This window comes from Girardinichthys multiradiatus, chromosome 7, assembly GCF_021462225.1.
Source record: "Girardinichthys multiradiatus isolate DD_20200921_A chromosome 7, DD_fGirMul_XY1, whole genome shotgun sequence".
Taxonomy (NCBI): domain Eukaryota; kingdom Metazoa; phylum Chordata; class Actinopteri; order Cyprinodontiformes; family Goodeidae; genus Girardinichthys; species Girardinichthys multiradiatus.
This window is the reverse complement of record NC_061800.1, coordinates 49,968,906-49,984,777: the sequence shown is the minus strand read 5'-3', so window position 1 is coordinate 49,984,777 and position 15,872 is coordinate 49,968,906. Positions and strand designations below refer to the sequence as shown.

General features: G+C 41.0%; 1 protein-coding gene across 1 annotated transcript; it reads left to right on the top strand.

Moving 5' to 3' along the window:
- The first annotated feature begins 727 nt into the window (after positions 1-727).
- Positions 728-11,480, top strand: LOC124871452 (inhibin beta B chain-like). The gene is made up of 2 exons (XM_047370742.1): positions 728-1,731; positions 9,260-11,480. Exons 1-2 carry the CDS (start codon positions 1,347-1,349, stop codon positions 10,060-10,062), a joined length of 1,188 nt encoding a protein of 395 aa, XP_047226698.1. The 5' UTR covers positions 728-1,346; the 3' UTR covers positions 10,063-11,480.
- The last annotated feature ends 4,392 nt before the right edge of the window (positions 11,481-15,872 follow it).

Below are 15,872 nucleotides of genomic sequence, written 5' to 3'. Positions count from 1 at the left end.
TTTTTTCCTAATCAATAAAATTGCTAAAACAGTAAAAAGGTGAAATGTAGCTTCCAAATGAATACTAATTTTGTTTTTAGTATAGTTTTGCCAGTTATTTGACCTTCTCCAAATGACTAAATTTCTGAAGGCCAACAATAACTATTGTGAAAAATTGTCTTACAATTTTGTCTTATTTTTCTAAAAGTTTTAAATAAATTTAATTTGATGGTAAATAGTTTAAAAACAGACTGCACAGGCACACAATTAATTAGAGCAGGCTCTGGTTTTATCCTCCAAACAGCTGGGCGTTGTAGATGAGTGACACAGCAGCCAAAGTCCAAAGAAAATCTGCATAACTTAGACCATTTCCAAAGATCTACAATGACTGGATCAATGTCTGAAAATGAGTAATAACTTATTTCTACCGTTAGATGGCGCAGCTTGTTTGGTAATAACAAAATCACAACCTTAAACTTCCAATGATGTTTCATATACTATAAATAAAAAATTACTGTGTTTTAAACATTTCTGCATCATTTAGGGGGGCAAGATAATATGTTACATTAAATGTGGTATTGGAAGAAAATAGAGGCTCGGACTTTAAACAGGTTGGAAGCAGTGATATCTTAGCTGTACCTGTGTACAGGTATAGCTAAGAACTTAAAAGACTAAAGGTGATATGGCAAAAGGTGAGCCTGTTAGGAAGTAAATTACGCAACCTCTCTGTGGGGCCGGAAGATAATGAAAGGTTTTGTGGCTGTTCCTCTGAAGACGCCGCGGTTCTGATCATGCCTCTTGTGGGTGGAAATCCCCACGTGGTGTCGGTGTATAAAAACTTTGGGTACGCAAAGCCCCCGTTGTGGGGTCTTAGTGAGGAGCCGTATCTTAAAGTTTAAACGGACAGGAGCTGCGCGCACCGGACACCGGGCGCGCACGCACAAAAACAAACGGGACAGACAGAGTGATTTCAGAAGCGGACCTTCTGACTAGGTTCGTGGATGGACGAGCGGACAAGACGGTTGGAGAGTCAGCTTGTCCCTGATGTTCGTTGATTTGACAGATCTTAACGTGAAGGCGGTGTGGTGGAGACGCGACAGAGAGATTAACTTTTATTTGGATCAATATTTTGTGCATTGTTTGATCAGGCGCTGGGCGGTGACTGGAGGACGCTAGTATCAGTTTCTGCTACTCTCCTGCATGTTTGGGAATATTTAAGTGGATTTCTGCAGGTTTGTCTGTTGGAGCAACGGTCAATGATCTCCCGGAATTTGTGAATCTATGAGCTGAATGTAGCTTAAATTTCAGTCTGCGTGTTTAATTAAATTAACCCTATACTCTTATTAGAGCCAAAACTTTGAGGCAGAATGAGTTTATACAGTTTAGCGTTCTCATTGATTGTGTGCGTTATGTACGCGCGCAGTAGCACTCTGAGCGGCACGGAGGCTCCGATCCCACACCGGGAGTCGTGCACCTCTTGCGGCCTCAGGGCGCCGGATCAGTCCGAGCGGGTGAACATCGACTTCGTGGAGGCAGTGAAGCGGCATATCCTGAATCGGTTGCAGATGCGAGACAGGCCGAACATCACGCACCCCATCCCAAAAGCAGCAATGGTGACAGCGCTTCGGAGGCTGCATGCCGGAAAAGTGCGGGAGGATGGCCGGGTGGAGATCCCCAACTTTGACGGGCAGGCCGCCTTTAGCAACGACGTGCAGGCAGAGACCTCGGAGATTATCAGCTTTGCCGAATCAGGTAATAATTCATGTCGCATGTCTGACTCGACCTCAGGGTGAACTCCCTCACCTTTATTTCCTAAAAGCCATACAGCAGGCGAAGTGACGATCTAACATCAATCCTTAAGGATTACATTTATTTACAAGGCTAAATCCTGTCTGGGTTATGGACACAATGGGTAAGGCAGTCACAGCAACAGTTTAAAACGGCCATAAATTAATGAGATAGTGCAGTCATCATTTTCATCCTCATATCACATCACAACTCCCTCCTGTAAATCCAGTGACTGTTTCTAAATCCCCTTGTTTTAGTGTGATGAAAATAAAAAACAAAATCAAACTTAAGTCGAGTCCTTACCTCCAAGTGCTATCTAAACTACTGACTGGTAGTAGAGCTCGAAGTCCTCTTTAAATACACATGAATTCCCTCAATTGGCCTTTTATATCTTACTCTAACAAACTATATCTAACTATTGACCAAGAAGTCTAAAGACAAGAAGTCCAAAGAGAAGACCCCTTTTCCTTTCTTACACAAAGACCAAAAATCCTCCTTGCCCCACAGAATCCAGTAATTGTCACCAGTGTGCCAAACAGTGTGTTTGACACATACTGTTAGTTTACCAGAAAGACAACTTGCAATTAAAGGCACCAACATGGACACACACCCAACTATTTTCTTGTTGGCCCGGCTGCTATAATTAGTATAAATGAACTGCAAGCTCCTGCATTTCAAGTGGGAATGGTCTCAGCGATTTACTGACAGGAGAACACAAGCCAGATATTTATGAGAGTGTGAAGTGTTCCTGCTGAACGCATCATGTCAGTGTTTGGAGGAAAAAAGCAGGCAAAACAAAAATTAGTTGCTTGGAATAACTAATAAGACATTCAGGACCCAGCAGGGCTGTAATTGAGGGAGAGTGGGTAAGGGCTATACTGATGGTGGGGTAATATTGTGTGTGTGTAGATGTGCAAATACTGCAGCATTGAAAGGAATGTTTTTTGTCATTCTAAAGGTCTGTTGGCCTCCTGTGCTTCTTGTGTTTTTGATCCTGGTCCTATTCTTCCTCACACTTTTGAGCCTTTCTGTCCCATTGTACTATAAAACAGGGTCACTTCTCCCCAAACCCCATCTGCCTCCTGGCCAATTGACTCAAAACCTCTCCCCTACTCAGATCGGATGAGGCCAGGCGGGGCATGGCCCAATACCGGGTTCTCTAGAATGCTCTGAGCTCAGGAGAGTTGGTTACTTTAGGAAAAGGTCCAACCCGACAGGTGGCTGTTTAGTCAGCAGATGGGTGTTGATAGGTATTTTATTCACTTTGTGTTTGTGTGGAGCACAGAGGTCAGCCTGTGTCCTATGCCTCCCCTCAGCGCAAAGTGAACTGAGGCGTCTTTCTGACATTTTTGTGGTTGTGCTGCAGTTATAGCATTGCCAAAAGGTGCTGGAGCAGGTGAGGCAAGATGATGCCATTCTTTTTACCCTGCAATGCACCTGTGGGTCTTTGCTGAGGGATTCGATGTCCCGTGTTCAAATGAGCGCAGCAAGAAGCACAATAAAGAAAAAAAATATTAACAAGAGGTCAGCAGAGATGTTCAGCTCAGTGTTTCTTGATTGCCCCTTTTAACTGTTTGAACCCTGTCAAAAAATTGAATTAAGACTTAATTAATGGAGGTCATTACTGGTTCATTCAAATAATCATATTAGGTTTACTCCAAGACACAACTTTCTTTTCTTAGATGTCACTCATGACACAACTTGACCAGGTGCAGCCTGTTTCTCAGCCTTACAGATTTATTGCAGCTATTTAATTTCTTCATACATTCTTGTTCAAGTTTCTTTTTATTTTGTCAGCACCAGGTCTAGGCTCTAGTCTTTTGCTTTGTAAAATTCCAGGAAAAGTGAGATTCAGTCCTTACAGATTCAAGGTTGTGGTAAACAGAGATTTGGGGTGGAGGAGTCCCAGGTCTGGAGAAATGAGACATTAGTTTGAAAAACAGAGGAATCTAGGGAATTCAAAATCAGGTATGAGGGATTCACTGATCTGGAGGGTAAAGTACAGAAAGTAAGTTATTTTGTGTATGTTTTTGCCTGCTATGGATGCTTATACTGAGCTAGGTTTCTACAGGTCCTTCTCAAAATATTAGCATATTGTGATAAAGTTCATTATTTTCCATAATGTCATGATGAAAATTTAACATTCATATATTTTAGATTCATTGCACACTAACTGAAATATTTCAGGTCTTTTATTGTCTTAATACGGATGATTTTGGCATACAGCTCATGAAAACCCAAAATTCCTATCTCACAAGATTAGCATATTTAATCCGACCAATAAAAGAAAAGTGTTTTTAATACAAAAAACGTCAACCTTCAAATAATCATGTACAGTTATGCACTCAATACTTGGTCGGGAATCCTTTTGCAGAAATGACTGCTTCAATGCGGCGTGGCATGGAGGCAATCAGCCTGTGGCACTGCTGAGATCTTATGGAGGCCCAGGATGCTTCGATAGCGGCCTTTAGCTCATCCAGAGTGTTGGGTCTTGAGTCTCTCAACGTTCTCTTCACAATATCCCACAGATTCTCTATGGGGTTCAGGTCAGGAGAGTTGGCAGGCCAATTGAGCACAGTGATACCATGGTCAGTAAACCATTTACCAGTGGTTTTGGCACTGTGAGCAGGTGCCAGGTCGTGCTGAAAAATGAAATCTTCATCTCCATAAAGCTTTTCAGCAGATGGAAGCATGAAGTGCTCCAAAATCTCCTGATAGCTAGCTGCATTGACCCTGCCCTTGATAAAACACAGTGGACCAACACCAGCAGCTGACACGGCACCCCAGACCATCACTGACTGTGGGTACTTGACACTGGACTTCTGGCATTTTGGCATTTCCTTCTCCCCAGTCTTCCTCCAGACTCTGGCACCTTGATTTCTGAATGACATGCAGAATTTGCTTTCATCCGAAAAAAGTACTTTGGACCACTGAGCAACAGTCCAGTGCTGCTTCTCTGTAGCCCAGGTCTGGGGAATGCGGCACCTGTAGCCCATTTCCTGCACACGCCTGTGCACGGTGGCTCTGGATGTTTCTACTCCACACTCAGTCCACTGCTTCCGCAGGTCCCCCAAGGTCTGGAATCGGCCCTTCTCCACAATCTTCCTCAGGGTCCGGTCACCTCTTCTCGTTGTGCAGCGTTTTCTGCCACACTTTTTCCTTCCCACAGACTTCCCACTGAGGTGCCTTGATACAGCACTCTGGGAACAGCCTATTCGTACAGAAATGTCTTTCTGTGTCTTACCCTCTTGCTTGAGGGTGTCAATAGTGGCCTTCTGGACAGCAGTCAGGTCGGCAGTCTTACCCATGATTGGGGTTTTGAGTGATGAACCAGGCTGGGAGTTTTAAAGGCCTCAGGAATCTTTTGCAGGTGTTTAGAGTTAACTCGTTGATTCAGATGATTAGGTTCATAGCTCGTTTAGAGACCCTTTTAATGATATGCTAATTTTGTGAGATAGGAATTTTGGGTTTTCATGAGCTGTATGCCAAAATCATCCGTATTAAGACAATAAAAGACCTGAAATATTTCAGTTAGTGTGCAATGAATCTAAAATATATGAATGTTAAATTTTCATCATGACATTATGGAAAATAATGAACTTTATCACAATATGCTAATATTTTGAGAAGGACCAGTACTTCTGCTGAGTTATTTCTTTCTACAGTTTTAGAATTTGATTGGAATGCAGGTAATTGAATTTTTGATTGCACTATATAACTGGACTGTATTGGATTGTTTGTATTTATTTCTGGATGTGAATTGAAACTGTCTTGTAAGATGTCTTACGTTGACTTTTTTTGTGAATCGGTACTATTGAAATAAACTGAATTAAACTAAATTTAATCTAGAGCAGAAACCTGATACCCATGCCTGGGGGTTGTGGAGAGCTGAAACTTGGGCCACTCTGAGCCCTGGTCATTAGATGCTATGTGCTTCCCTCGACAATAGCTTTGAGCAGTGAGCTTCATCCCTGCTTCCATGGCCTTCCATCCAACAAGGTAGTGTAGGTGGACATACACAGCTCCTTACCCTTATCAAGCCTCCCCAGGTGTCCCATTTGCTTATAGTCACTGGCAACTTCACTTCCAGCGCTGGTCAGGTGAGGCGTGTTTGGGCCAGCACCTTGTTGTGTGTAATGCTGGATGAAACAAGGGCCTCTACTGTAAAATACTATGTAGCATAAATAAAAAAGAAGAAACCGGAAAGTACCAGGGAAGGTGTTTGGTTACCAGTTCATAATTAATTGTAATTTTAAAATGGAGTTTATTCTTGAGCCCTTCAAATTAGGGTAATTCCAAATACATAAAATTTTTTTAACACAAGCAGTAACAAATTGATCATGCTATTTGAATTTGCTCATTTTTCTTCAGGCGGTTAAAGTGTTGAGAGTAAAAGTTGTTTAGGTACAAAAACAGCATCCGTCATGACCCCATTTATAATTATTACTGCAGTTCCCATTTTTCGCAGTTCAGAGCTGTCGAGGCACGTATGGAGGCACTGCACTGAAAGAGGCAACGTTACTTACTTGTAGCCCTAAGTGGTGTTTACAATGTTTCGAAGCAAGAGCTGCTGTTCAGCTGATTCCTTTATGTTAGGCATGCATTCACTTTGCTTTGTGATTTCCTAACCACAGGCTGTAGTTCAGGTTATTTGATCTATATTGTTGCCTACTTCCAGGATGGGTGTGTGTAAGTGTGCACAGATGGATGCAGATGTGTGTTTGAAGTGCTTCAGGTTCCAACTGACGTGCAATGGAGAGCAGAGCTGGTCTGAACAGGTCTCTTTGTGAATGTAAAGCTGTGGTTTACAGGAGGAAGAGGCACTTTAAAGAGGAGGAGGGGGCCCGTGTTTGGTGGCCACCTGTTGACACTGACACTCACTAATCAGTCAGCAAACAAAGTCATTTAACTGCTTTGAAAAGCACTGCATGAGCACATTGTACCAAAACCCCTGAAATAGAAACCTTTCAAGTTACCTCAGGGTAATTTGGGAGACATCATTAAGTTTCTGAGCAAGAAAAAGAGAGAACTCAGTGCCAGGGGGAGCCTAGTGTCACATTTAGACACCCTGGATCTCTTCATTGTGCTGCTGCAGAAAGTGGCCAGTGTCATGTAAATGCCTCTTATTTTTTTCCTTCATTGTGCTTTCTGCTGGAAAAGCTATGCGTTTGAATGCCGTGCTGCTGCGTGGCTGTCTCCTGGAGCCTCACGTAGAGCTTTGGGCTGTCCCTTCCAGTGCTCTCACTGGAAGGGTGCAATGATGGGTGGGTTTTCAGCAAACTCATTGAACCCCCCACTGGCTCTGGCCAAGTCCACCACACTCCCCACCCTCCCCCACTTTGCTCCCCTCCGATCTCCTCCCTCTCCTTTTTGGTCCTGTCAGTTTCAGCGGTGTACTTAGAGCCAACTGGGCTTGATCCCAGAACCGGCTCGTCACAGCTGACCTATGAGGAGCTGCCACAAGGGTCACCTGATGCAGTGATGGGGAGTGAAAAGAGAGAACAAATCTTAAGGGACAATGCTGTGCCCTTTATAAAGTTTTCTTTATCAGTATGGGTTGGTGTGGGAGTGTGTGTGTTTGTGTGAAGTCACAGAATAAAGCTCAATTTAAATCATGTTGCACTGAAAAAACTAAAAGGTCTCCAACCACAAGTCAACGCTTTTAGTGGAGGATATTGTATGTTTGGACTGGTTACAACTGGCAGTTGAATGGAAAAGTCTCCAGATTCTGATAGACAGGTGTCTGAACAGCTTTTTGGAGTTTTGAAGCTCAAACTAAAAGTCCCCAGTCTCCAGCTAAAAGCCTCAGACCCTTCAGAGCTGCCATTAATTTAGATGGTTTTGACAAATAACAGCTATCTAAATATCATTCCTGACCCAGTTTACCCCTTCATGCAACTAGTGGTTAGCACTGTTCCCTCACAGCAAGAAGGGTTTGGGTTCAAATCCCAGCAGGGCCTCAAGGTTTGGAGATTGCAGTTCTTCCTGTGCATCTGTGGGTTGTCTGTGGGTGTTCCAGTTTCCTCCCAGGGTTAAAAAATATCCCTGTTAGGTTAATTATCTACTTTAAATTACCCATGGGCATAATCATGTGTACATTCTTCTCAGTCATGGACTGGCAACCATGCCAGCTAGAAGTCTGGCATGATTGCCAGAACTGCACTCTGTTGAACTTCTGTAGGATGTTCTGGACAAACCAGAATCCACAATGACATACCAGACTAGGGGAGTCTGCAATGAGTGTCAGGACTGCCTTGACATATATTGGCAACCAGCTTAGTGTTATGCAGGTAGTCATAATGTTACAGCTGATAGGTGTAGAATTTTATTAAAATCTCTAGCTTTAGGCATTTGATATGTATTTAATTTAATACTGAAAAGCAAATCTAACCCTTTAAAACTTTGCAGCAGCAACTATTTCAAAGTCAGAGCTGCTAACATTTACAATTTCCTGTAATCATGCATAGACACAACAACTCAGAAACAGGTTCCTTACCTGATGTATCATAAGCATTTCAAACGAAGTAAGCTTATCAAGGCATGCAGTACAGTAACTGAATGAATTAAAGCGCGGACCAAACTTTGCTACTTCTTTGTATTCTGTACACCTGCTGCATTACCTGAGTGTTTTTTTCTTTCTGCTTGAGGGAGAAAAACCCCCTGGATTTTGATTTATGCTGCACCTTTGTGCCACATGTTGATGGGCCGCCAAGCAAGGCAGTTAATCCAAAGTGTCCTACCGATCTGAATGTGTGTGCATTTATGAGTGCAATTTGGGGAATGTGGCTCTAGTGTGAAGCCCTTGGAGTGGTCACTTTGACTAGAGAAGCGATATATACATTTAGTCCATTTACCATTTGCACATGTTGCTATGATTTATTGTGGCAATGCTAGTGATTAATGTGAGAAAACTTTGACTACTTTGTTGCGAATAGGCACTATACGAACAAATCAAACTGAATTTAATTTTCATGTCACAAGAAGCATGAACGGTGTGGTTTTAAGCCGGAAAACAGAAATTTGCTATTTGTTTTGGTGTTAATTACTATTAGCATTGCAAGCTGAGTATATACTGATGGATAAAGCAGTATATTTTTCTTAAGTTCTGCATTCAGAAAAACATGTTTAAAAGTAGATAGTAGTAGTAGATTTTACAGCTCTATGAATGCCACTGATTTAATGACATACAAACCATCACAAATGCTTAGTTTATGGTTTATGCTAACAATTTTAGCTGCCTTCTATATGCAGGCAGCCTTATTGAATACTGAACTGAACTGGGGGTATTCTTTGAATACTGAACTGAACTGGGGGTATTCTTGTTAGTTTTCCGGCTGGAAACTAGACCATCCTACTTTCAAGTACAAATAGATTCCAGCATAAGTCCAATCCAATGAAGAGATGATGTCCCTGTGCTTAAACACAGCACCTATTGAAATTATTTTTCTTTTATTTTGATCAGACTTTCCTCTGTCTTTGCTGTTTCCAACAGATGAAGAAACAAATCCTAAAACTGGTCTGTACTTCCTAATCTCCAATGAGGGCCACCACAACCTATTCGTGTCCCAGGCGAACCTCTGGCTGTACCTCCGTCTGCTGCCCGCTGGACCCGAGAGGGGCCTCCGCAGAAAGGTCTCCATCAAAATTGACTACCAGGAGGCTGGGGCCAAAGAAGACACAAAGGGTGGGGTAACAGGCCGCTGGATCTTGTTTGAGAAACGTGTGGATCTGAAACGCAGCGGCTGGCACACTTTTCCACTCTCAGAGGCAGTGCGGGCTGTGTTTGGAAAAGGCAGCCGCAGACAGGACCTGGAGGTGCACTGTGAGGGCTGTGAAACAGTCGGAGTGACTCCGGTCCTGGTGGACCCAGGTGACCCATCCCACCGGCCCTTTCTTGTTGTGCGAACACGGCAGATGGATGGAAAGCACCGCATTCGTAAGCGGGGCCTGGAATGTGACGGCACCAGCGGGGGGTTATGTTGCCGGCAACAGTTTTACATAGACTTCCGCCTCATTGGCTGGAACGATTGGATCATTGCTCCCGCTGGTTACTATGGTAACTACTGTGAGGGAAGCTGCCCCGCCTACATGGCAGGTGTTCCAGGCTCAGCTTCATCATTCCACACAGCAGTGGTTAACCAGTACCGCATGAGAGGGATGAGTCCGGGCTCAGTGAATTCCTGCTGCATCCCAACCAAGCTCAGCACTATGTCCATGCTCTACTTTGATGATGAGTACAACATCGTGAAAAGGGACGTTCCCAACATGATCGTGGAGGAGTGTGGCTGTGCTTGAGTATGCCTGTCAGAAAGACTTTTTTGTGCAGGACATGAATTCCATATATCCACATCCACTGCGTGTACGCTTCACACTATGCTGGTCGAATCCAGAAAACACAACCGTCATTGTTGTGTCCACATGAGTGTGTCAGTGCGAGAGAGCGTGTATTTATCTGACTTAATAAATAACCCCTGCATGCATTCAGTGATAAAGTGAAAAGGGAGTGATTTTCACCAAATTATGTCTTGCTCTAGTTTGCCATTTCTAGTCAAAAATAATGGCCTATCTTCTCTGTATGAAGGTTTATTTTTTAAAGCGCTTAAAGATAGAGACAGGATCAACCAGTGACAATACTGGTGTCAAAACTTTCTCCAACCCTCTTAAGTACTTAAAGCACGAAAGAAACTTGCTTTTGTAAAGCACCGTCTGTTTATCACCTTACACTATTCAGAACTTCAGCACTTACCCACTCTGCAGATAGATGCAGTCTGTCCTTTCTGGTGGAATTAGACCAGCAGTGCTTAATGCCCTCCAGGATGGCAGCCTCTACAGCGACGTTGTGGCCAATAAAGTTGTTTTTTTTGCCGAGCTGCTTCTAAGCTGCCACTTACCAACACTCCTGCAGGCCACTCAGGCGAGAAATGCAGATGACGGAAAATGTCTTGAAGGTGCATTTTGCCTGGGCCTCTACCTAAAGTTTGGCAGAAGACTGCCTGCAAACTCAAAGAGTAGTTTCCACCAAACAGGTCAACACGGTACAGTGCAGCACTTGCAGGAACTGAAATGCACATGCTGAATAGCACTTGTATAAAAATGCCTTTCTAGGGGTGTCCTGTCAGATTGCTAAACAAGTGCCACTTGAACTATGCAATGTATAGAACCCTATAAAACCCATAATTAATATGCTGCATTCCACGGGACTGATTCTCTTTTTTCTATTCTTAAGTGATATCTTTAGTCCTCAACTATTTAAAAATACTTGAAATGTGATCATTCGCTTACTTTCCAAAGCGAATGATTGTTGTGAGATTTGCACTGAGAAGTTGCGGAATTAAAGATACAGAAACTGCCATTGAAAAGTTATTTTTATATAGGCGAATTCAAACAAGTTTCAAATGTATTTTCCACAAAAATGAAACCAAAGAGCCCAAGATTTTAGCTGTTGTACTGAGGCCATTAGGGAGACTGTTTTTAATGATTAGAGAAAAGGCCTGTAACTGTATCAGGGTATGATACTGTCAGATTTTCATTTTTCAGCTCTTTTATCAATTTTTTGAACAGTAAACAACTGCTCATTGTTCATCTTAATTGTATTTGTTTTTTTCTATTTAATGAAAAAAGTATTTTTGTTCATTTTGAATCATTTAGTGAAATAATGTCTTCTGTACAGTTTATGTGATATAAATGTTTTCTTAAATATTTTACACCTTAAAAATCTTTCTGCGTCTTGTGTTTTTCTTCTGCTGAGTCTGGCCTAAATCTGACTTTTCCTTCCAGCTGGAAAGTGTTTTGGGATGATACCGACCTAAATCCACAGGTGGGGTAGAAATCACTGCAAGAAAAACATGCAACACATTTTAGTCTTTGTCTGCACTGGTCCAAACATAAAACCTCTCTACACTATCAGTTTGGTATGATAATATTTTTTTCATTAAATATTAACTTTTGTATAGCAAACATAACGAGGGTGAAATTTAATATTTTTTACAGAAATTACAGGATGTATAGATCAAAAAGTGTAGGCAGAGGCAAACGCTAATTATGCCCATAATTTGTTACTGCAACATAAAGGAAGCACTTACAAAACAAAAGAAAATAAAAACCATCAACACAGATGTCTTACTAAAAATATAAATTAATTTATCACAGACAAGGATAATCAAATCTTACTTATTTATTTGCTTGCCGTCTGTTTCTTGAACATTTTTTAGGTTGTGAACAAGACCTTCAACTCATTACAGTTATTCCACATATAAATCCCTAAGTGCAGACTTTTCTTTAATGTCAGTTTTGTATTTCAATTTGAAAGGTTTGTGTATTCTTTCTAGATTATCTGTGTAGTTATGAGTCCTGCTAGATGAATTTTAAACCATGCAATTTAATGAATAATATTTTAGTTTGATCATAGTTATCTAAACTACAGTTCTACCTAAAGTATTAATAACTCTGGCAGATTTATATTTAAACTTTCATCAAACCATAAAATATTTTTCTGATTGGTAATGCAAGTGGCATTTCTCAAAAGATAGGAGCATCGATTTTGATAAAAACTAATTTGTATTTTTATTCACTAAAAATAATAAAATAGCATAAAATTAGTTTTATCCATCTCAATAATAAATGGAAAAAATCTTAATTTTTTATTCAAATTACAGCAGTCAAACTCTTCTAAATGCTGAGCAGGTTTTTGCAGGTTATCACTGTTATTTCGGCACTTTGGTGACGAGCTACAAGTCTTTGAGGTTGGAAGTCCTCGTTGCCTTGACCTTAATCTTTAGCTTCCTCTGCAAAAATTCTTTATCAGATTTAAATCGGGACAGAGCGACTCCTGAACATTAATATTACTTGTGCCTTTTTTAAACATCAGATGTTTAAGAGGCTTTCAACATAATTAACACAATTGATAATCAATAATCACTTACTAAAATCTAGTTCCATACTTCATTTTTCACAAGAATCACCTTATATTTTATTTTCCTACTATTTAATATTACACATTTAGTTTTCCAATAGTTTAATGTTAATTGTTTTGAGTCAATCCATTTCTTTGAAACTGTCTGTTACCTTTTGCCGCATTCAGAAGTTAAAGTTGAAGAAGTTAAAGCTCCAACCTTTCACTGGAGAAGTTTAATGTAGTATGTTCCAGGTAAATTTACACTGATACAATTCATATATCCTAACAGGTTAATAATGTTGGTTCTGGACCTAAATAAGTAAAACAGAGTCTATGATGTTTATTTGTACATATCAAGACCTATTAGTATTTCTGTCCAAAACTAGACTAATGGAGTTTAAACGAAGATTCAACATGGAAGACTCACGACCCAGCCTCATCCAGTCACTCATCACTGGCTGCTCCAATCAACGGCAGGGCCGCACTCCTCCTCAGCCAATCATCTCCCAGGGCATCACTTTTAAAGACCCTCTGCATGGAAAACACCGCTCTTCTGCTGAGCTTCGACCCTCCTCCACCCCTTCTCCACCATAGGCTCCCAACTCCTTCCATACCACGGCCTACACCACCACCAGGATCGGATCCCAGGGGCGAAGACATACCTAATCATAATCCTAAGATGTTTATTCAAACCTACTTCATCCTCACCGTTTATGGCTTCCTCAGGGTCAGAGCGCCAAAGAAATAATCTTTCATTAATAAATTATTTAATCATCTTCTTGTTGTTTCTCCGTTATATGAGTCTTTCCAGGTTGAATTCCTTTTAATACCAAACTTTTTCATCAGCATTTCATTGACATTTTGTAGTCTTCCAGGATTGTTTCTGTAGGGCAAATAATAGACTGATATTTAAGATCTTTGAGGACAATTATCGAGAATACCATCTCTCAGGTCTGGTGGTTTCTCTCTATGTCCAATGTCTGTTACAGTGTCTTTGCATGTGCATGCAGATAAGTTTTTTGAGTTTGCATATTAGGGTGTTCATAGCTGCCTCACTCAGGATCACATTCCTGTTTTTCAAAGGTAAATTCAAAGGTGCCATAATTTCAGGAACACTTTATGGAACAGCATGAGGCTTGCCCGGCTGATTGTCTGTAAATGTTTCTGTTTAGTTCTACCGTGCTGCAAAGAGTGATATATTTTCCTGCAAGGCAAATAGCACAGTAGGGTGGGGACTGTGTTTAAAAATCCTTTTACCTGCACAAGGTCTGATGATTCAGTGGAAGCAACAGCAGGAGAGCTCTCTCTCTTTCTTGTCAAGAAAACATGTCAGTAAAATTGGTGTGTGATTGACAAGCTTGTAGAAATGCAGAGAAAGGGCCTGAAACAGTCAAGGTTGTTTTTAATCTTCTCAGTGGTGCTTGTCCTTTAAATAAATTACATTCTTTACTAAGCGCAGGGGGAGAGATGTGTAGTTGTCTTGTCATGCTTCCCAATGTTGCCAAGATCTCTGCAGCTGGAATGTTAATGACGCTCAGCTTGCAGGCTACACACTCGCTCCAAAAATCCCATTATAGACATGCTCAACCGCATGTACATTGTTTTCATAATATCAGGTAGAATACAATTATTTAGCACACTCTCATGAGGATACGTTTGCATAATCCTGAGTGTGCCCCCAAATGCACTATGAACTCACAAGAAAATACACACACTTTCAACCGCTACAACCTCTTTTTATCAGCTTAAACAAATGTTGTCCCACAGTCCCCCACACATTTGATATTATCATAGGTTGAGGTCATGGCTGCTGCAGTTGAGAAGGTCAGCTGCTTTATCTTGGCAATGTTGTTCATTCTTCTAAATCAGCTTGCATTTACTAATGAATTTACAATTATTTGTGCCAAAGGCCAGACATTCCTGTGCTCTGCATTGCTCCAGTTTGTCTGTGTCTTCAAGTAAGGAAAATCAGCTGGATCTATCACCTGGCTCTGATCTTTATCACTCTACTTTTATGAAAACCATTAGTCTATAAAAGCTTTATCCATGAATACTCTGCTTCCAGCAACAACAGGATTTATTTTACCTGTGCTTAAAGTTAAACCTTCTGTTTCAGCTTTCAGAGACCATACAGAATTATTCTTATTTTAAGGATTTATGCTGTGAGGCCCTTAAGATAGGAGGAATATCCCAACCCTGTTTACTTTTTCTACAACCCAAAGTGTCATTTTGACCTTTGCAACATGGACTGTGCTCTCTTCAAGCTCTTTCTCACAGGCGGATTACTTGCATGAGTAAAACAGATTAACAGCTTAAAAGCAAATTTGTGAGCACTAATGACCAAAAAATCTTAAGGAAACTTAACGGATTGCTGGAGTTATCTCTTTATTCTTTTTTTTTTGTTTGTTTGTCTTCCTGTTGGCTTGATACAAATTGGAATAGTTTAACAAAGTGAAAGTTACACAGCTTAGCCTTTTCTCACAAAGAAATCTACATATGAGCTCATTGATATTAATATGATAATTGATAAGGATAATTTATATGAACAAACATTGACTTTTACTTTTACAAATAATTAGTAATGACCAAAGACAGATCCACACATAAGACATCTTTTCTGTCATCCTCACCCCCAAATGGATGACAGAAAATACAAAAACAACCAAAGCATTGTCACCACTCTCCTTCTCAAGCCATAAGATTTCTCACCTTTTCACCCTACCTTCTACTAGGCTGAATGCTTGCCTCCCACAGAACTGAAAACATGCTCAAAAAGCTTTCGTTTCTTATCAATGTTGTCCTGCTTTCAACTAGATGTATAGCAATGACTGGGGTAGGGACTGGGTGAAAGCATTGTGGTGGTAGAAGCATTACACATGATAGGAATATTCATGTAAAAGTCCAGCACATGAAAAGAGCAACAGAACTCTGAATAAATGCTCTGTTATTCCAAGATTCTAGCAGTAGAAATAGTAATGCAAGGCATGTTTATTTATCTTGGACATTTCAGCAACAAGACAAGTGCTTTACATGATAGGAGGCAACTCCTTGGAACTGTTCTGACCGATTATGCATCTCGATAATAGGGGAATATTCCTTTAAAAGTGGTTCATGTGTGGACCAAGAATCAGAGACTTCCTGGTGCTCTGTACCATCCTCCTAGCTTCTTCTAGGAGAGCCCAGCTCATCCAGGGGTCTTTTACAGTGAACT

What these genes read in the sequence shown, in the direction of transcription:
- LOC124871452 (XM_047370742.1), top strand. Translation starts at nt 1,347, where the DNA reads ATGAGTTTATACAGTTTAGCGTTCTCATTGATTGTGTGCGTTATGTAC. An exon ending in TATCAGCTTTGCCGAATCAG is followed by an intron (nt 1,732 to 9,259) that starts GTAATAATTCAT and finishes TGTTTCCAACAG; the next exon opens with ATGAAGAAACAAATCCTAAA.